Source organism: Oncorhynchus gorbuscha, linkage group LG06 (assembly GCF_021184085.1).
Source record: "Oncorhynchus gorbuscha isolate QuinsamMale2020 ecotype Even-year linkage group LG06, OgorEven_v1.0, whole genome shotgun sequence".
NCBI lineage: Eukaryota > Metazoa > Chordata > Actinopteri > Salmoniformes > Salmonidae > Oncorhynchus > Oncorhynchus gorbuscha.
Window position 1 is genome coordinate 53206981 of NC_060178.1, and position 21019 is coordinate 53227999.

A 21019-nucleotide genomic window follows, 5' to 3' on the forward strand; every position below is an offset into this window, starting at 1 on the left:
AAATGTAATCCATGCTTTTGTCACTTCTAGTTTAGACTACTGCAATGCTCTACTTTCTGGCTACCCAGATAAAGCACTAAATAAACTTCTGTTAATGCTAAACACGGCTGCTAGAATCTTGACTATAACCAAAAAATATGATCATTTTTATCCAGTGCTAGCCTCTCTACACTGGCTTCCTGCTTCCTGTTTCAAGGTTTTACTGCTAACCTACAAAGCATTAGATGGGCTTGCTCCTACCTATCTTTACGATTTGGTCCTGCTGTACATACCTAAACGTACCCTATGTTCACAAGACGCAGGTCACCTTATTGTCCCTAGAATTTCTAAGCAAACAGCTGGAGGCAAGGCTCCTATTGCGCTAAAGTCATTGTGTACTACTATAATAACACACATCATATATCATAAAAATTATTTTTCTATGCCACATACTCTCTGGTCAGTTTCATTATCTTCCCTAACCATGTTTCCTCATACAGGAGTTAACTCGAGGACAAACCCATAAACCATTTTAGGTTTATAAACACCACATTTATTGTCCATGGAATGTCCTGTGAAACACACATTCCTCAGTAGTTTTCCAAAATAGAACAATAAAACAGCATTTCCCTACCCTTTCAGGTCAGACATATTGCACACAAACACACACACGCGCACGCACGCATGCACACACACACTTTACGAGGTGACCAGTGTGTTCCACTGTCTAACAATACTCTGTTGTTGTTTTACCAGGAACAGTTCAGTCCAGGGAATAGTAAATACTACATAGAGGAAAACAACATAGAGGAAAAAACATAGATTAACGAATAAAGAGAGGGCACTGGGGAGTAAATGACGTGGGAGGAGAGGCATGATAGACATAGGGTGAGAAAAGGGAGACGAGTGATGGAGGGAGGAGAAGAGAAGGAGACAAGTGTTGTGGTCTATCTCACAACGGGATCTGATGGAGATCGGGAGTCTCATCACTCAAAACCTCATCCCCCATCACTCCTCACTCTTCCTTACCATATCCCTCCTTCGCTCTGTCGTCTCTCAGTCAAATCTCAACGGAGGCCAAGGTTTCCCAGAGTGAGAAAAGTAAACACTCCATTGTGTCAGCGTGTGTGTACATTAGCCCTGGGCGGTATTTCATATTTAACTATATACCAGTATTGATGCACGGACGGGTTTGGGTTTTTACTTTACCTTCTAAAATGTTTCTTTGTTAAATGAGATACGCCACTCAGTTTTTATAGTTTACTTCTGCTACTTGAGTCACCTCTCTCCCTCGGTTGTCAATAGTTACCACAGCCACAATGTCGAAATTGGCTATATCGTAAAAGTTCATGAAACCAAAGCAGTTAGCAGTATGGTTAAGGTTAGGGAAGGTTAGGTTAAAAATCAGATTTGAAGAACATTGTAGAAATAAGCAGCGTTTAGCCATAATTATTACTTTGTGACTGTGGTAACTAGTGACAACTTTCTTCCTCTCTCACCAAGCCTCGCCCCTCACTCAAGGAGCGCAGTTGTTGCTCGACCACGAGATCACAGAATACTGTCTTTGATGAGATCACTTGCCGACCGTTCACTCTTCAGTCTGCATCAATGCAGCAGATGCAATAACATGTTAATGGCAACAATGCTGCTTTCCACTTTGCTTCTTAATATAAATCCACGGCCTCCCGGGTGGCCTAGTGTCGTTCGGATTAGGGCGGGTTTGGCCGGTAGGGATATCCTTGTCTCATCGCGCACCAGCGACTCCTGTGGCGGGCTGGGCGAAGTGCACGCTAACCAAGGTAGTCAGGTGCATGGTGTTTTCTCCGACACATTGGTGCGGCTGGCTTCTGGGTTCAACGCGCGTTGTGTTAAGAAGCAGTGCGGCTTGGTTGGGTTGCGTTTCGGGGGACGCATGGCTTTCGACCTTTGTCTCTCCCGAGCCTGTACGGGAGTTGTAGCGATGAGACAAGATAGTAATTACTAACAATTGGATACCATGAAAAGGGGGTAAAATTTAAAAACAACAAAGAAATATATATACATATACAGTGGGGCAAAAAAGTATTTAGTCAGCCACTAATTGTGCAAGTTCTCCCACTTAAAAAGATGAGAGAGGCCTGTAATTTTCATCATAGGTACACTTAAACTATGACAGACAAAATGAGAAAATAAAAACCAGAAAATCACATTGTAGGATTTTTAATGAATTTATTTGCAAATTAGTACATCTAGTTTGTGCATGACACTAATAATTTTTCCAACAATTGTTTAAGGACAGATTATTTCACTTATAATTCACTGTATCACAATTCCAGTGGGTCAGACGTTTACATACACTAAGTTGACTGTGCCTTTAAACAGCTTGGAAAATTCAAGAAAATTATGTTATGCCTTCAGAAGCTTCTGATAGGCTAATGGACATAATTTGAGTCAATTGGAGGTGGACCTGTGGATGTATTTCAAACTCAGTGCCTCTTTGCTTGACATCTTGGGAAAATCAAAAGAAATCAGCCAAGACATCAGAAAAACAAAGTAGACCTCCACAAGTCTGGTTCATCCTTGGGGGAAATTTCCAAACGCCTGAAGGTACCACGTTCATCTGTACAAACAATAGTACGCAAGGATAAACACCATGGGACTATGCAGCCGTCATACCGCTCAGGAAGGAGACACGTTCTGTCTCCTAGAGATGAGCGTACATTAGTGCGAAAAGTGCAAATCAATCCCAGAACAACAGCAAAGGACCTTGTAAATATGCTGGAGGAAACAGGTACAAAAGTATCTATATCCACAGTAAAACGAGTCCTATATTGACATAACCTGAAAGGCCGCTCAACAAGGATAAGCCACTGCTCCAAAACTGCCATAAAGAAGCCAGACTACGGTTTGCAACTGCACATCAAATCAAATCAAATCAAATCAAATTTATTTATATAGCCCTTCGTACATCAGCTGATATCTCAAAGTGCTGTACAGAAACCCAGCCTAAAACCCCAAACAGCAAACAATGCAGGTGTAAAAGCACGGTGGCTAGGAAAAACTCCCTAGAAAGGCCAAAACCTAGGAAGAAACCTAGAGAGGAACCGGGCTATGTGGGGTGGCCAGTCCTCTTCTGGCTGTGCCGGGTAGAGATTATAACAGAAAATGACCAAGATGTTCAAATGTTCATAAATGACCAGCATGGTCAAATAATAATAAGGCAGAACAGTTGAAACTGGAGCAGCAGCACAGTCAGGTGGACTGGGGACAGCAAGGAGCCATCATGTCAGGTAGTCCTGGGGCACGGTCCTAGGGCTCAGGTCCTCCGAGAGAGAGAAAGAAAGAGAGAATTAGAGAGAGCATATGTGGGGTGGCCAGTCCTCTTCTGGCTGTGCCGGGTGGAGATTATAACAGAACGTGGCCAAGATGTTCAAATGTTCATAAATGACCAGCATGGTTGAATAATAGTAAGGCAGAACAGTTGAAACTGGAGCAGGAGCATGGCCAGGTGGACTGGGGACAGCAAGGAGTCCTCATGTCAGGTAGTCCTGGGACATGGTCCTAGGGCCCAGGCCAGTTGAAACTGGAGCAGCAGCATGGCCAGGTGGACTGGGGACAGCAAGGAGTCATCATGTCAGGTAGTCCTGGGGCATGGTTCTAGGGCTCAGGTCCTCCGAGAGAGAGAAAGAAGGAGAGAAGGAGAGAATTAGAGAACGCACACTTAGATTTACACAGGACACCGAATAGGACAGGAGAAGTACTCCAGATAAACAAACTGACCCTAGCCCCCCGACACATAAACTACTGCAGCATAAATACTGGAGGCTGAGACAGGAGGGGTCAGGAGACACTGTGGCCCCATCCGAGGACACCCCGGACAGGGCCAAACAGGAAGGATATAACCCCACCCACTTGCCAAAGCACAGCCCCCACACCACTAGAGGGAAATCTACAACCACCAACTTACCATCCTGAGACAAGGCCGAGTATAGCCCACAAAGATCTCCGACACGGTACAACCCAAAGGGGGGAAACCCAGACAGGCCGACCACAACAGTGAATCAACCCACCCAGGTGACGCACCCCCCCAGGGACGGCACGAGAGAGCCCCAGCAAGCCAGTGACTCAGCCCCGTAACAGGGTTAGAGGCAGAGAATCCCAGTGGAAAAAGGGGAACCGGCCAGGCAGAGACAGCAAGGGCGGTTCGTTGCTCCAGAGCCTTTCCGTTCACCTTCCCACTCCTGGGCCAGACTACACTCAATCATATGACCCACTGAAGAGATGAGTCTTCAGTAAAGACTTAAAGGTTGAGACCGAGTTTGCGTCTCTGACATGGGTAGGCAGACCGTTCCATAAAAATGGAGCTCTATAGGAGAAAGCCCTGCCTCCAGCTGTTTGCTTAGAAATTCTAGGGACAATTAGGAGGCCTGCGTCTTGTGACCGTAGCGTACGTATAGGTATGTACGGCAGGACCAAATCAGAGAGGTAGGTAGGAGCAAGCCCATGTAATGCTTTGTAGGTTAGCAGTAAAACCTTGAAATCAGCCCTTGCTTTGACAGGAAGCCAGTGTAGAGAGGCTAGCACTGGAGTAATATGATCAAATTTTTTGGTTCTAGTCAGGATTCTAGCAGCCGTATTTAGCACTAACTGAAGTTTATTTAGTGCTTTATCCGGGTAGCCGGAAAATAGAGCATTGCAGTAGTCTAACCTAGAAGTGACAAAAGCATGGATTAATTTTTCTGCATCATTTTTGGACAGAAAGTTTCTGATTTTTGCAATGTTACGTAGATGGAAAAAAGCTGTCCTCGAAATGGTCTTGATATGTTCTTCAAAAGAGAGATCAGGGTCCAGAGTAACGCCGAGGTCCTTCACAGTTTTATTTGAGACGACTGTACAACCATTAAGATTAATTGTCAGATTCAACAGAAGATCTCTTTGTTTCTTGGGACCTAGAACAAGCATCTCTGTTTTGTCCGAGTTTAATAGTAGAAAGTTTGCAGCCATCCACTTCCTTATGTCTGAAACACATGCTTCTAGCGAGGGCAATTTTGGTGCTTCACCGTGTTTCATTGAAATGTACAGCTGTGTGTCATCCGCATAGCAGTGAAAGTTTACATTATGTTTTCGAATAACATCCCCAAGAGGTAAAATATATAGTGAAAACAATAGTGGTCCTAAAACAGAACCTTGAGGAACACCGAAATGTACAGTTGATTTGTCAGAGGACAAACCATTCACAGAGACAAACTGATATCTTTCCGACAGATAAGACCTAAACCAGGCCAGAACATGTCCGTGTAGACCAATTTGGGTTTCCAATCTCTCCAAAAGAATGTGGTGATCGATGGTATCAAAAGCAGCACTAAGGTCTAGGAGCACGAGGACAGATGCAGAGCCTCGGTCCGATGCCATCAAAATGTCATTTACCACCTTCACAAGTGCCGTCTCAGTGCTATGATGGGGTCTAAAACCAGACTGAAGCATTTCGTATACATTGTTTGTCTTCAGGAAGGCAGTGAGTTGCTGCGCAACAGCCTTCTCTAAAATCTTTGAGAGGAATGGAAGATTTGATATAGGCCGATAGTTTTTATATTTTCTGGGTCAAGGTTTGGCTTTTTCAAGAGAGGCTTTATTACTGCCACTTTTAGTGAGTTTGGTACACATCCAGTGGATAGAGAGCCGTTTATTATGTTCAACATAGGAGGGCCAAGCACAGGAAGCAGCTCTTTCAGTAGTTTAGTTGGAATAGGGTCCAGTATACAGCTTGAAGGTTTAGAGGCCATGATTATTTTCATCATTGTGTCAAGAGATATAGTACTAAAACACTTGAGCGTCTCTCTTGATCCTAGGTCCTGGCAGAGTTGTGCAGACTCAGGACAACTGAGGTTTGGAGGAATACGCAGGTTTAAAGAGGAGTCCGTAATTTGCTTTCTAATAATCATAATCTTTTCCTCAAAGAAGTTCATGAATTTATCACTGCTAAAGTGCAAGTCATCCTCTCTTGGGGAATGCTGCTTTTTAGTTAGCTTTGCCACAGTATCAAAAAGGAATTTCGGATTGTTCTTATTTTCCTCAATTAAGTTAGAAAAATAGGACGATCGAGCAGCAGTAAGGGCTCTTCGGTACTGCACGGTACCATCCTTCCAAGCTAGTCGGAAGACTTCCAGTTTGGTGTGGCGCCATTTCCGTTCCAATTTTCTGGAAGCTTGCTTCAGAGCTCGGGTATTTTCTGTGTACCATGGAGCTAGTTTCTTATGAGACATTTTTTAGTTTTTAGGGGTGCAACTGCATCTAGGGTATTGCGCAAGGTTAAATTGAGATCCTCAGTTAGGTGGTTAACGGATTTTTGTCCTCTGGCGTCCTTGGGTAGGCAGAGGGAGTCTGGAAGGGCATCAAGGAATCTTTGTGTTGTCTGTGAATTTATAGCACGACTTTTGATGTTCCTTGGTTGGGGTCTGAGCAGATTATTTGTTGCAATTGCAAACGTAATAAAATGGTGGTCTGATAGTCCAGGATTATGAGGAAAAACATTAAGATCCACAACATTTATTCCATGGGACAAAACTAGGTCCAGCGTATGACTGTGAGAGTGAGTGGGTCCAGAGACATGTTGGACAAAACCCACTGAGTCGATGATGGCTCCAAAAGCCTTTTGGAGTGGGTCTGTGGACTTTTCCATGTGAATATTAAAGTCACCAAAGATTAGAATATTATCTGCAATGACTACAAGGTCTGATAGGAATTCAGGGAACTCAGTGAGAAACGCTGTATATGGCCCAGGAGGCCTGTAAACAGTAGCTATAAAAAGTGATTGAGTAGGCTGCATAGATTTCATGACTAGAAGCTCAAAAGACGAAAACGTCATTTTCTTTTTTGTAAATTGAAATTTGCTATCGTAAATGTTAGCAACACCTCCGCCTTTGCGGGATGCACGGGGGATATGGTCACTAGTGTAGCCAGGAGGTGAGGCCTCATTTAACACAGTAAATTCATCAGGCTTAAGCCATGTTTCAGTCAGGCCAATCACATCAAGATTATGATCAATGGGGACAAAGATCGTACTTTTTGGAGAAATGTCCTCTGGTCTGATGAAACAAAAATAGAACTGTTTGGCCATAATGACCATCATTGTGTTTGGAGGAAAAAGGGAGATGCTTGCAAGCCAAAGAACACCATCCCAACCATGAAGCACGGGGGTGGCAGCATGTTGTGGGGTGCTTTGCTGCAGGAAGGTCTGGTGCACTTCACAAAATACATGGCATCATGAGGGAGGAAAATTATGTAGATATATTGAAGCAACATCTTAAGACATCAGTCAGGAAGTTAAAGCTTGGTCACAAATGGGTCTTCTAAATGGACAATGACCCCAAGCATACTCCCAAAGTTGTGGCAAAATGGCTTAAGGACAACAAAGACAAGGTATTGGAGTGGCCATCACAAAGCCCTGACCTCAATCTCATAGAAAATGTGTGGGGAGAACTGAAAAAGCGTGTGCGAGCAAGGAGGCCTATAAACCTGATTCAGTTACACCAGCTCTGTCAGGAGGAATGAGCCAGAATTCACCTAACTTATTGTGGGAAGCTTGTGGAAGGCTCCCCAAAACGTTTGACCCAAGTTAAACAATTTAAAGACCAAATACTAATTGTGTGTATGTAAACGTCTGACCCACTGGGAATGTGATGAAATAAATAAAAGCTGAAATAAATCATTCTCTCTACTATTATTCTGACATTTCACGTTCTTAAAATAAAGTGGTGATCCTAACTGACCTTAGACTGGGGATTAAATGTCAGGAATTGTGAAAAACTGAGTTTAAATGTAGTTGGATCAGATGTATGTAAACTTCCGACTTCAACTGTACATTCTAACTGTAGAATTAGAATAATGATTCTATTTCTAAAATTTCAACAGATCACCCAAGTGTTTTGATCTAAATCACCAGTCAAAAGGAAATAGCAGTATTTGTTTACAAATAAGGCCTAGATTTTTTTGCCCATATTGTGCAGACCTATGTGGCAGTGTGGAAATTATCTCAAATAAGATAAACTTTTGGTTGAAGTTTGAGTGATGAAACAATCAGAAAGCCCCACTGAAATGGTGAAAACCCCATTGAAATGGTGAAAACCCCATCGAAATACTTAAAATGTATGTGTTGCTAAGCTAGGGTCATGCACAACTCATAAAGCCAATGTAGAACTTTTATTATTCAAAAAATACAGTAAAAAATATAATTATATGATATTCTGTCTATATCGCCCAGCCCTAGTGTGTGTGTATGTATTTGAGGATCAGGTCTGATCTTTTCCCATGATAATGTTCTCAAACCCTCTAACGTGCTAAACTGTTTATGTTTGGAGAACTTTCTGTCTCCATCTTGTAGGAGGGAGAGAAGTCTCTGACAAGCAGACTTGCCTCACCTATCACTCACATAGCCGTAAACTACCACAGCAATCGGATTAGTTTCATTTAATTGCCATGCTGCATGTAGTCCAGTGTGTGTGTGTGTGTGTGTGTGTGTGTGTGTGTGTGTGTGTGTGTGTGTGTGTGTGTGTGTGTGTGTGTGTGTGTGTGTGTGTGTGTGTGTGTGTGTGTGTGTGTGTGTGTGTGTGTGTGTGTGTGTGTGTGTGTGTGTGTGTGTGTGTGTGTGTGTTGTATGGAGTCAAGTGCTCACTGTTCACCTGTAAACGTATACCTTCTGTTACACTCTTTCCATCCTATCACTAGCTGCTGTATATGGGGGTGCTGTGGCAGTTTCCTCTCAGGTAATAGTGATCAGTCAACACTGTAAACATGCTGACTAGAAATGTTTCAGTTGTGAGAGAAAATAAATATCCTAAATATGGGAAGTCATAAAATAAGGGATAAGATTTGTGTAAGCACTGCCCAGCAAGCAAAACTGGTTGCAATGACGATATTATGGTCAGGTTATATACTGGTTGTATAAGGACGTTTTGTTGATGTCTTTAAAGCGGCAACCTGCTACATCAATTTCTGGACTTTTAAATTAATGACATACTGTATACCCATTGATTATTGAAGAATATAACTTGTGAATGCCTCATGAGTTAGTTCAACTGTAGTTCGTTCAACAATAGCCTTCAGATCCCAAAATAAAATCAATGTTTGTAACCAATGTCATTGTAAACAAACACTGTATAGCCTCAAAACAGGGCTAGAACTGTACACTTGATCTCATGGATGGTAAGTCCTTGCATCCATAGCTCTGTCTATGAATTTGAAAGTGGTTACATTTCTCCAGCCCCATCCCTCAGCTCTTTAAGCTACCACAAAAAAACAATATTTATCTTGAACTATTATCTGACCAGATAACAACCAAAATATGACATCTTTCCCATAATGTCTTGTTATTGTCATTAAAAATACCTCTTCATCTGGTTGCAACAAGGACCACTGGGTTGTAATCTTACAACCAGAAAATGATGACATTAAGACGTCTTGTGTCAATTTTGGCCCGCAGCTGTTCTCTCCAGCCCCAGCCCAGATTAGATAGTTCTAGTGCAGACTACACAGCAGGGTAAAAGGGACTGTAGTTTAATTAGTTTAACCTCTTCCTCCTACCCCCTAATTTTTTGAACATTCTGTTAAAAATTGCGCAACATTTCAGCGCCCTGCTACTCATGCCAGGAATATAGTATATGCATATGATTAGTATGTGTGGATAGAAAACACTCAGACGTTTATAAAACTGGTTAAATCACGGCTGTGACTATAACAGAATGTGAGTTTCATCGAAAAGCGCAGGAAAACCTGATCACTGAAAATGGAAATAAATATCCTTGCGCTACTTCCAGGAATTGTTCAAAGTGAACCGAATTACATGAGACCGAGGTTTCAGTGCCTACAGCTTCCACACGATGTCTAGAGTCTTGTCATTTGATTCAGCTTTGATTCTTGGTTGAACCGAATTAAGGGAACCACTTCCCTCCGGTCTCCGACCGGATGTTTTGGTCGAGCTCTCTCCGGACATGTTTTTCCAGACGACACCTATAGAATTTACATTGCCTCCTGATGAATTTTATCGCTTATTAACGTGTACTAATACCTAAAGTTGCATTACAAAAGTATTTCGAAGTGTTTTGTGAAAGTTTATCGTCAACTTTTTTAATTTAAAAAAATGACGTTACGTTATGAAACGCTATTTTTTTTGGTTTATCACACAGTCTACATAGAACGATATCTAGGCTATATATGGACCGATTTAATCGAAAAAAAGACCCAATAGTGATTATGGGACATCTAGGAGTGCCAACAAAGAAGATGGTCAAAGGTAATGAATGTTTTATATTTTATTGTGCGGTTTGTGTAGCGCCGAATATGCAAATTATTTTGTTTACGTCCCCTGCGGGTCTTTTGTGGTGTTACATGCTATCAGATAATAGCTTCTCATGCTTTCACCGAAAAGCATTTAAAAAATCTGACTTTCAATACCCTGCATGTGTATTTTAATGAACGTTTGAGTTTTAACTAATACTATTAGCATTTAGCGTAGAGCATTTGCATTTCCAGAGCTCTAGATGGGACGCCTGCGTGCCAGGTAGGAGCAAGAGGTTAACAGAACTTACAGGGCAGGATGTCCCGGTAGAGGTTCTTCTCCCGGTTCTCAGGAGCTTTCCCCACCAGACAGTTATCAAATGGCTGTAGATGCTCCAAGGCCTAAAACAAACAACACAAATAACAGCAACTGAAAATGTTTGCTTCTGCTATTGAAAAGCCAGACCAACGTGCATGATATGGTTAGCATATTTCATTAGTGTGTGTTTGCGTGCGTGTATGTGTATGTGTATGAGGAACACAAACTATATACCCACCATGAACTCTCGGACCAGTTCTTGCTGGTCTAGTTGATGTTGTAGTATCTGTATCAGGGCTTTCACTCTGGGCCCAGAGTATTGACTGGTTTTAGCTGGACTGATCATGGCTAGGCTGGCCAACTCTTCTTCTGAAACTATAAGGGGGCCTGGAGAGAGAGGGGAGGGAATCAGTTCTTACATTTTAGTAATTTAGCAGACCCTCTTATCCAGAGCGACTTACAGGCGCAATTAGGGTTAAGTGTCTTGCTCAAGGGCACATCGGCAGTTTGCTAACTAGTCGGCTCGGGGATTGGAACTAGCGGACTTTAGAGCAAAGGCTCTTAAACGCTAGGCTACCTGTAGTAAGGTTTTTGTAGACCAACCATTTAACAGTGCTTGAAAAAGAAAAAGCCATGATGCAAGAGCTCCTGGAGCAGTTTAGTGGTTAAGTGCTCTTGCTCAAAAAAAAAATGGGGATTTGAACCGGCGGCCCTGCCATGTACCTTTGGAAGGTGACATCGCCTCCTGACCATTAGCTTCAAACGCCCCATCATCCTCATCCACGCTGCTCCAGCCGTCTGATTGGCTGTTCTTGCTGCCCGTGATAGGTTCGCCCAATGTCGTCACAGAGATTTGGTTCCTGGAAGGGGGGCGGGGGTCAGGGATGAGACCATTCCTACTCTTCTGTAGGGGTCAGACCAGACCATTATAGTGTTCTGTAATAGGGTTGAAATCGTGCAAGGATGACCCTCCTTTCCCTGCTTCTTTTTTACCTTTACGCTTTACATGACTTTCAGCTTATAAAGGCTTTCTAAAACCGTACTAATGCCTTCATAAGCACTAAATAAATGTGTTAAAGCATCTATAACCATATGTCATGCTTTATAAAGGGTTCATAAATGTGGCATAACTGTGTGACAATCACCAATGTCAAATGTGACATAACAAATGTGACATTTAATGAAAACATGTGCTTTATAAAGGGTGACATTTTGGGCTGAAGGATGGCATACGCTCTAAAGGGATGACATCTTAGACACATTACACCTAATCTCATTCCTAGACACTTCCGCCCAAATGTGCAAAAGGTCTGGTGGACCAACGCATCAAACTTCATTAGTTAGGGTTAGGTTTAAAATACAATTTTATGAAGATAAATTATGGAAATAGGAAGGGTTAAGTAGTGTTTAGCAGTGACAATGACAAATACTTTACTCAGTAAGGTCATTCCTATAGAATTCTATGGGCACTCCCACTAAGGCCAAATTGGTTGATAGATATTCACAGGCTTATATGGGATGACGCTACCACAAGAAACACTTGATTGAAAGCCCCCAACCTAATGAAATTGAAAGTGTCTTTCTTCTGGAACCAAGTTACATGTTCCTTAATACACAAACATACACACAACAAAAACATTCACACCCTACAAATACCTCTCACACCCTACAGTAACCACCTGCGGATCATGAAGGAACCTTCATAAATTAGCAGAACATTAATAACCTATTTATTGGCACTATGTGGTGTCCTGTAATACTATGTTTAAAGTGAGACACCTTCGGTCATTCATAAAGTATTCAGACCCCTTGACTTTTTCAAAAACAAATTATGTTACAGCCTTATTCTAAAATGTATTCATCGTTATTTTCCCTCATCAATCTACACACAATACCACAATGACAAAGCAAAAACAGGTTGAGACATTTTTGCAAATTCATAAAAAATGTAATACTGAAATATCACTTTTACATAAGTATTCAGACCCTTTACTCAGTACTTTGTTGAAACACCTTTGGCAACGATTACAGCAGCGAGTCTTCCTGGGTTTGGCACTACAATCTTGGCACACCTAAGCTCTGTCAGGTTGGATGGGGAGCATTGCTGCATAGCTATTTTCAGGTCAATCCAGATATGTTAGATCGGGTTCAAGTCCGGTCTCTAGCTGGGCCGCTCAAGGACATTCAGACTTGTCCCGAAGCCACTCCTGCTTTGTCTTGGCTGTGTGCTTAGGGTCGTTGTCCTGTTGGAAGGTGAACATTCGCCCCAGACTGAGGTCCTGAGTACTCTGGAGCATGTTTTCATTGAGGATCTCTCTGTACTTTTCTCCATTCAGCTTTCCCTCAATCCTGACAATTCTCCCAGTCTCTGCCACTGAAAAACATCCCCACAGCATGATGCTGCCACCACAATGCTTCACCGTAGGGATGGTGCCAGGTTTTCTCCAGAAGTGACACAAGCATTCAGGCCAAAGAGTTCAATCTTGGTTTCATCAGACCAAAGAATCTTGTTTCCCATGGTCTGAGAGTCTTTAGGTGCATTTTGGCAAACTCCAAGGGGCTGAATACTAATGTAAATAACGCTGTAATGCTGTAATTCTGTTTTTAAAAATATATATTTTGCAAAAACGTCTAAACCTGTTTTTGCTTTGTCATTATGGGGTATTGTTTGTAGATTGCTGAAAAAATAAAAATATTTAATCAATGTTAGAATAAGGCTGCAACGTAACAAAATGTGGAAAAATCAGTGTCTCAACAACAACACTAAAAAAAGTACTTCCGAGACTAAAATACAAAATCTAAATAAAGGTCCCCCACGTAATAGTAGAAAAGTGTCAATAACTATTCATGATATATGTAAAATAATTGTCTAAACATTAACAATGATTTATATTTGTTCATATTTAAGTGACATGCATTAAATGACTGTTTTAAAACATGTTCCATTGTCAAATAAATGAAGACAATGAGAATCACTGTATATGGAATACATATTGGCTTAGAGAAATAACTCATTCTGCAAGAGAATAGAATAAGGCTGCAACGTAACAAAATGTGGAAAAATCAGTGTCTCATCAACAACACTAAAAAAAGTACTTCCGGGTCACGAGATTCAAATACAAAATCTAAATAAAGGTCCCCCACGTAATAGTAGAAAAGTGTCAATAACTATTCATGATATATGTAAAATAATTGTCTAAACATTAACAATGATTTATATTTGTTCATATTTAAGTGACATGCATTAAATGACTGTTTTAAAACATGTTCCATTGTCAAATAAATGAAGACAATGCGAATCACTGTATATGGAATACATATTGGCTTAGAGAAATAACTCATTCTGCAATAGCAAAATAATTGTAGTGAATACTCAGTAGGGTCTGTAGAATGTACTGTATGGTATCATTTCATGGGGGTCTGAATGATACGGAGTGGCCTTTTCCTCCACCCATTCCATTGGTGGCCGAATCACATTCAATGTGCGCTTACTGCATTACAGAAAATCTGCTAACCAAACAACAGTGCAGGGAATGCTCACTGAATTAAAGGGCAAGTACACTCAAAAATCAACGTTTCTTAGATTGTTTTCAGACCTCAAAAGACATCCCCTTGATGTGGTTTATCCAGTTGAAGCTAGGGGGGGGCGCTATTTCATTATTGGATAAAAAAAACGTGCCCGTTTTAAGCTCAATATTTTGTCACGAAAAGATGCTTGACTATGCATATAATTGCCAGCTTTGGAAAGAAAACACTCTGACGTTTTCAAAGCTGCAAAGATATTATCTTTGGGTGCCCCAGAACTGATCTTACAGGCGAAACCAAGATGCAACTTCAACCAGGAAATGAGCAGGATTTTTGAGGCTCTGTTTCCCATTCACTCCTTATATGGCTGTGAATATGCTGTGAACGAGCTTATGCGCTCTGCCGTTCCTCCAAGATGTCTGCAGCATTGTGACGTATTTGTAGGCATATCATTGGAAGATTGGCCATAAGAGACTACATTTGCCAGGGTCCCGTCCGGTGTCCTTTGTCATTTACATTACATTTACATTTAAGTCATTTAGCAGACGCTCTTATCCAGAGCGACTTACAAATTGGTGCATTCACCTTATGACATCCAGTGGAACAGCCACTTTACAATAGTGCATCTAAATATTTTAAGGGGTGGGGGGGTGAGAAGGATTACTTTATCCTATCCTAAGTATTCCTTAAAGAGGTGGGGTTTCAGGTGTCTCCGGAAGGTGGTGATTGACTCCGCTGTCCTGGCGTCGTGAGGGAGTTTGTTCCACCATTGGGGAGCCAGAGCAGCGAACAGTTTTGACTGGGCTGAGCGGGAACTATACTTCCTCAGTGGTAGGGAGGCGAGCAGGCCAGAGGTGGATGAACGCAGTGCCCTTATTTGGGTGTAGGGCCTGATCAGAGCCTGGAGGTACTGAGGTGCCGTTCCCTCACAGCTCCGTAGGCAAGCACCATTGTCCACGTTAGTGCGTAACTCTCAGTGGCAAAACTTTTACCAATGCGATACAGACAGCGAGGTGTCGTTCCTGGAAGTGTGCATCATTGAAGAGATATGTGAAAAACACCTTGAGGATTGGTTCTAAACAACGTCTGCCATGTTTCAGTCGATATTATGGAGTTAATTTGGAAAAAAGTTTGGCGTTTGGATAACTGAATTTTCGTTTTTTTTTGGTAGCCAAACGTGACGCCACCAAACGGACCGATTTCTCCTGCACAAAAAATCTTTCAGGAAAAACTGAACATTGCTATCTAACTGAGAGTCTCCTCATTTAAAACATCCGAAGTTCTTCAAAGGTAAAAGATTTATTTGAATGTTTTTGCGAAAATGTTTCCTGCTGATGCTAATGCTACACTAGTTATCAGTACTGTTACACAAATGCTAGTTTGCTATGCTTGAGAAGCATATTTTTGAAAATCTGAGATGACAGTGTTGTTAACAAAAGGCTAAACTTGAGAGTTAGCATATTAATTTCATTTAATTTGCGTTTTTCATGAATAGTTAACGTTGCGTTATGGTAATGAGCTTGAGGCTGTATTCACGATCCCGGATCCGGGATGGCTAGAATCAAGAGGTTTTAAGCAAGAAACACAGAAAATAAAATGCTGTTGTTTTTTAGTGAAAAAACTGGGGTAAACCGAAACCTGGAAAACCAAAAGCAAGAAAACGGAATATTAGAAAAAACAGAAGTAGGCAAAACATTTAAACCGATTTAAAAGGCCCTAACAAGTTGAAGTTGAGATTTGGTCCAATATTGAATATGCACCCTAGTGGGAAAGAGGTTGGGCCACCCTAAAAATGTTTTAATGAAATATAATATAATTCATAAAATGTACCATACAGTCATGCGTGAATACATTTTTACGTATGGGTTGTCAAGGGAATTGAATCCAATATGTAATCCTTTATGAAGCACAGGTTTATGTCATATTTGACATAGTGGGTTATGTCAGATTTGACATTGGTCACAGAGTTAGGCCAAATGTATGAACCCTTTATAAAAGCATGACATATGGCTATAGATGATTTGTAACACATTTATGTAGGGTTTATGAAGGCTTTATAAGCTGCATGTAATTTAAGCGGGACCAAATACTGTCTAGAAAAGCTGCTATTATATCTGATATCAAACGAGATGGTAATTTTACATGAAGTAAAATGATGTGCCTTGCTTCATCTCTTTAAAATTGTTTTTCTAGTACTGTAAGAAGTGTTTTGGCTTTAGATTTGAATAGTAGAGAAGTAAGATCAATACTTCATACCCACTAAGTTTGTGTCAAAAGTGCTGGTAAATGGTCAAAATGTCTGTTATTTGTAAAAGTTGAGATGAAAAATAGTTGATGTGGTTACTAAAACAGAGGTCACTCTTGATTTCTGTTCTGATTTTAGTTTTGAAAAGTAGACCAAGATGTCATGCCCTCCAAGTTTCTGTCTAAGTTGTTGGGAAATGGTCAAAGTAGCTGATTTGTATCAAAAGTCATAATGTTTACTCATCGTCTCAGGCTTAGAATGTTATAAAGGAAATACTGTAACTTGGAAAGTATACCCACTACATGTATAAAGTTTCCTTACTGTGCTTTGAGCATGTATTATTAAAAATGATGAACGTGTTTTTGTTCAGAGTGGGATGTGATTTGATTAGCTATAAGAAGTAATTGTTTTTTAAAGACTTTGCACAGTGTGTAGTCACCGCCACTGAGTGAGATCAGAAAGTGTGTCAGCCTGCCGGAACCGCCCTTTTCCTACAAACTGTATAAATGATGGTAAATGCAAAGTATATGGTTACTGTAAGTGACAATCATTTCTGAATGTACTAACGCTAAGTGTCTCTGTCCCTCTCTCTCTCCATCTCTTCTTTAACAAGCAGCCATATTGTTGTCATTCTGCGAGGGACCTGTCTTCAGCATATTAAGTCAATAACCGATGCAACGTGTGTATGTTTATCCTGTGTTCCCATTTAATTAGCTAGTAAATAAATAATTAAACCAATTTGTGTAGTACTGAATCATAAGTAAGGCTCAGGTTTTTGCAGAGGCAAGGAGGTTACAACTGTTCAGAGTGATGATATGATACGAGGTTATGATTAATAAGTTAACTGATTATATATGTGATAGCTAAAGACATTTTTAGAGTTTAATTCGGGAGATGGTAACACTTTAAAGAACTGCTTTCATGGTGCCCCAGATCCTAATGAGATAATTGTTACATTCATTTAATCAGGTAACAATTAAACATAGTTAGTTAATTAGATAAATAAGTCTTCAGATTAATGTTAAAGTAAAGTTAGGACACTCTTAATTGGTAGAAGATAATTGTGTTCTTATTCCAGATTTAAATAACAAAGATGTCATACATACCCTTTAAGTTTTTGTTTAAAGTACTGGGAAAGTGGTCAAACATTCAGTTGTTTCTAAAAGTTGAAAAAAAAATGGAGTTGATGCAGTTACTAAAAGAGCTGTATTGTTTTGATTTTATATTTGAAAAGCAGAGAAGTAGATAAGGATTTCATACACTCTTAAGTTTTGTTTTAAATTATGGGAATGTGGTCAAAGTAGCTGATTTGTGTCAAAGGTCACAATGCTTAAAATGTGCTCACCCAGTGCTATAATTAGACATTTTTGAAAGGTCTTTAACAATTAATTCAACAGTAGGAAGTTAGCTAATGAAAGTAGTTGATGCGGTTACTAAAACAGCTCTACCTCTTGATAGGTAGTAGATAATTCTGTACCTATTCCAGATTTGAATAGTAGAGAAGACAAAGATGTCATGCATCTTTTTCTCTAAGTTGTTGGGAAAGTGGTCAAAGTAGCTGATCTACATCAAAAGTTACACTGTTTAAAGTGAATAGGATGTTGAAAGTCATAGCTTCAGCACGGGATTTTTTAACAATGGGAGGTTTACAATGTTCAATAAATCCCATTAAAAGGTAGATGAAGTTTAATACATATTAGTTGTAAATAGGTCAATCAAATGCAGACCATGGGAGATAGAAGGACATTGGATTGGCGCACATTTAACACATCTGATCTAACAGTGGATATTTGTCAAATCTGTCATGATTGATGTATTGTAACAGGCCCACAGCTCTACAATGTGGTTACTAAAATACGATTTAGATATATTTGGCTGCATAGCATTTGGAAGTTGTCCCTTTTAAGGTTTAGAAAAAGTGACTGCCAAATGCTAGCTCCCATTCGTATAAGCTGGTAGCATAGCTGGCACACAGAAATCGTTTATGGTAGTCAAAGTAGTTTTTAACGGTTATGTAGTTGATTGATGACAATGGGGTTGAAATCCATACAAGCATTATACTCAGATTTTTACTTCAACTTTGTTTGAAATACACAAATAAACAATAGCCTACATGTAGGCTAATTTTGCTGAGAAATGTGGTATTGAGATGCAGGTGGGAAAACAGGGCAGTCTTTTTATTTCATGCTATCTTGGCTGAGCTCCTATGTCAAGCACCGGGAAATGAACTCCAACATCTCAGAAGAGGTAAGGTATTTTCATTGAGCCAGTTGCTTGAAATTAACTGGATGGCTATAGAGATTAACCCTCAATCATTACGAGTAGCGCAGTACAGAAAAATGTATTGGATGTGAATGACAGCTCCCTGAAGTGCAAAAAGCATGAATGCTCTGACTTTTGGGGAGGCAGTAAATGCTGTATGGCCACTGCAGTTCGGATTGACCATGAAGAGCCTTTAAGAGTCAAGTCAACTTCTATTCAACTAGAACATTCTATTGTGATATGGGTTTATCATCATAGGAAACATGAGTTTGTGTTTTATTAGTGACTCTTTGCTCCCTCCTTGTGGTCAAAGTTAGTCTACACTACAGTAACGTGTAGTAACAGTGTGTGGTCTGGCACTACAGATGTACACAGGGTACTTTGAGAACAACAACTGAAACATTACTTTAATATTAATACACATAACTTACATGGCAGTTAACTCATCAAGGAAACATCTATTTTGTGTCTGAAACTGATCATTCAACTAAAGTGAATTTAGCTTTAAGAATCCAAATCGTACAGGCCCAAATGTGCGATTGTTATTGAGAGACAGATAGAGCAGAGGAAGAGAAGAGAGGAAAAGAGGAGGATAAAATTAGTCTTACCTGTCAGAGGCTTCATGCAGCAAGTTAGCCACACTCTTGCTAGACAGGCAACAAGCCAGATGAGAGGGTATACTGGTACAGCTCTCCTACACAAAACACACACACAGAGAGAGAGAGAGAGTGAGAGAGTAAGAGAGAGAGGGAGAGAGAGAGAGAGAGAGAGGGAGAGAGAGAGAGGGAGAGAGAGAGAGCGAGAGAGAGAGAACAAGAGAGAAAGAGAGTGAGGTGACAGGTGGCTCTTAAGATACACTGCAATGTTACAGTGGTGTGTATGTGTGTAAGACTAAAGCGCAAACATTTTGTTACATACAGAAAATATATACTTTTTCCACATTTTGTTGTGTTACAGATTGAATTTAAGATGTATTAAATTGAGATGTATCACTGGTCTACACACAATACCCCATAACGACAAAGTTAAAAACATGTTTTTAGAAATGTTTGCAAATGTATTGAAAATTAAGTACTGAAATATCTCATTTACAAAAGTACAAAAGTATTCACACGTTAGAATCACCTTTGGCAGTGATTACAGCTGTGAGTCTTTCTGGGTAAGTCTCTAAGAGCTTTGCACACCTGGAAAAGAACAATATATGTGACCGACTGGCTCAAATCATGTAGCAAAATTTGAAATGGTGTTTTTTACATTGGATAAAAGTAGAGACGAGGATCTAAAAAATTGTATATCATACACTACAGTTAAAGAGCAATGGGGAAGTTATTTTGCTTTGAAAGTTTATAAACTCACTTTGAAAAAATGGCCTTTGAATGTTTTGCTACTACTACTGGAGAGCCTTTCTTTGTCTACACCCACTCAGCATCGCTCACACCCTCTTAAGCTTTATCCCCACCCATCTCTTTAAGGGTTTATCTGACCTTTTTAAGTAAGATTCAAAATGATAACAAATTTTATTTTGTGGTTGTGACCCAAAGACTCTTGGCCATTTATTTTGAGACTGTTCTTATTTCAGAAGATTTTGGAGTACATTAGAAGATTTTAGTATAAAATGAACTACTATTAATGTTAATTTGAAAGACTGATATCATGATTAATATTTGTTTTACCCCTTTTCTCTCCCCAATTTCATGGAATCCAATTGGTAGTAGTTACAGTCTTGTCTCATTGCTGCAACTCCCATACAGACTTGGGAGAGGCGAAGGTCACGTCCTCTGAAACACAACCCAACCCAACCAAACTGCTTCTTGACACAATTCCAACATCCAACCCGGAAGCCAGCTGCACCAATGTGTCAGAGAAAATACCGTACACCTGGCGACCTGGTTAGCGTGCACTGCGCCCAGCCCGCCACAGGAGTCGCTAGTGCGCGATGAGACAAGGATATCCCTGCCAGCCAAATCCTCCCCAATCCAGACGACGCTGGGCCACTTGTGCGCTGCCCCATGGGCCTCCCGGCTGCGACAGAGCCTGGGCCTGAACCCAGAATCTCTGGTGGCACAGCTAGCCTTAGACCACTGCGCCACCCGGGAGGCCATTATGTTTTATTTGATCCAAATTATACGGACCCTGATTTAACTTACATTGTTAATTTGTAGATTTTTCACAGCAGATTCTTTATCCATAAAATGACGTGTGTGGAGAACAAACCCATCTTTACATTGTTTAAAATATAATCTAAATATTATTTCGAATTATCAGTAAGTGTAAAAACAAAAAAGCAATACATACCATAAAACTTTTTGACAAAATGAAAATGTATCATCTCGATATGTAATACTGTTAGGTTTATGTACTCTTGTTTGTATACAAGAGTTTTTGTATTTGTTTTGTTGATAATAACAATAATAATAATACAAAACACATTTTAACTT

General features: G+C 40.4%; 1 protein-coding gene across 1 annotated transcript in view; it reads right to left on the reverse strand.

The window, feature by feature from the left end:
* LOC124037173 (tyrosine-protein phosphatase non-receptor type 20-like) overlaps nt 1-19308 on the reverse strand; it is a 50489-nt gene extending 31181 nt beyond the window's left edge. Inside the window, exons 1-4 of the mRNA XM_046351840.1 lie at nt 19190-19308; nt 11273-11409; nt 10788-10936; nt 10542-10632 (exon numbers count right to left, since the gene is read on the reverse strand). Coding sequence (XP_046207796.1) covers nt 10542-10632; nt 10788-10936; nt 11273-11288 — 256 coding nt within the window. The 5' untranslated portion in view covers nt 11289-11409; nt 19190-19308. The remainder of the gene's footprint in view (nt 1-10541; nt 10633-10787; nt 10937-11272; nt 11410-19189) is intronic.
* Nucleotides 19309-21019: the final 1711 nt, after the last annotated feature.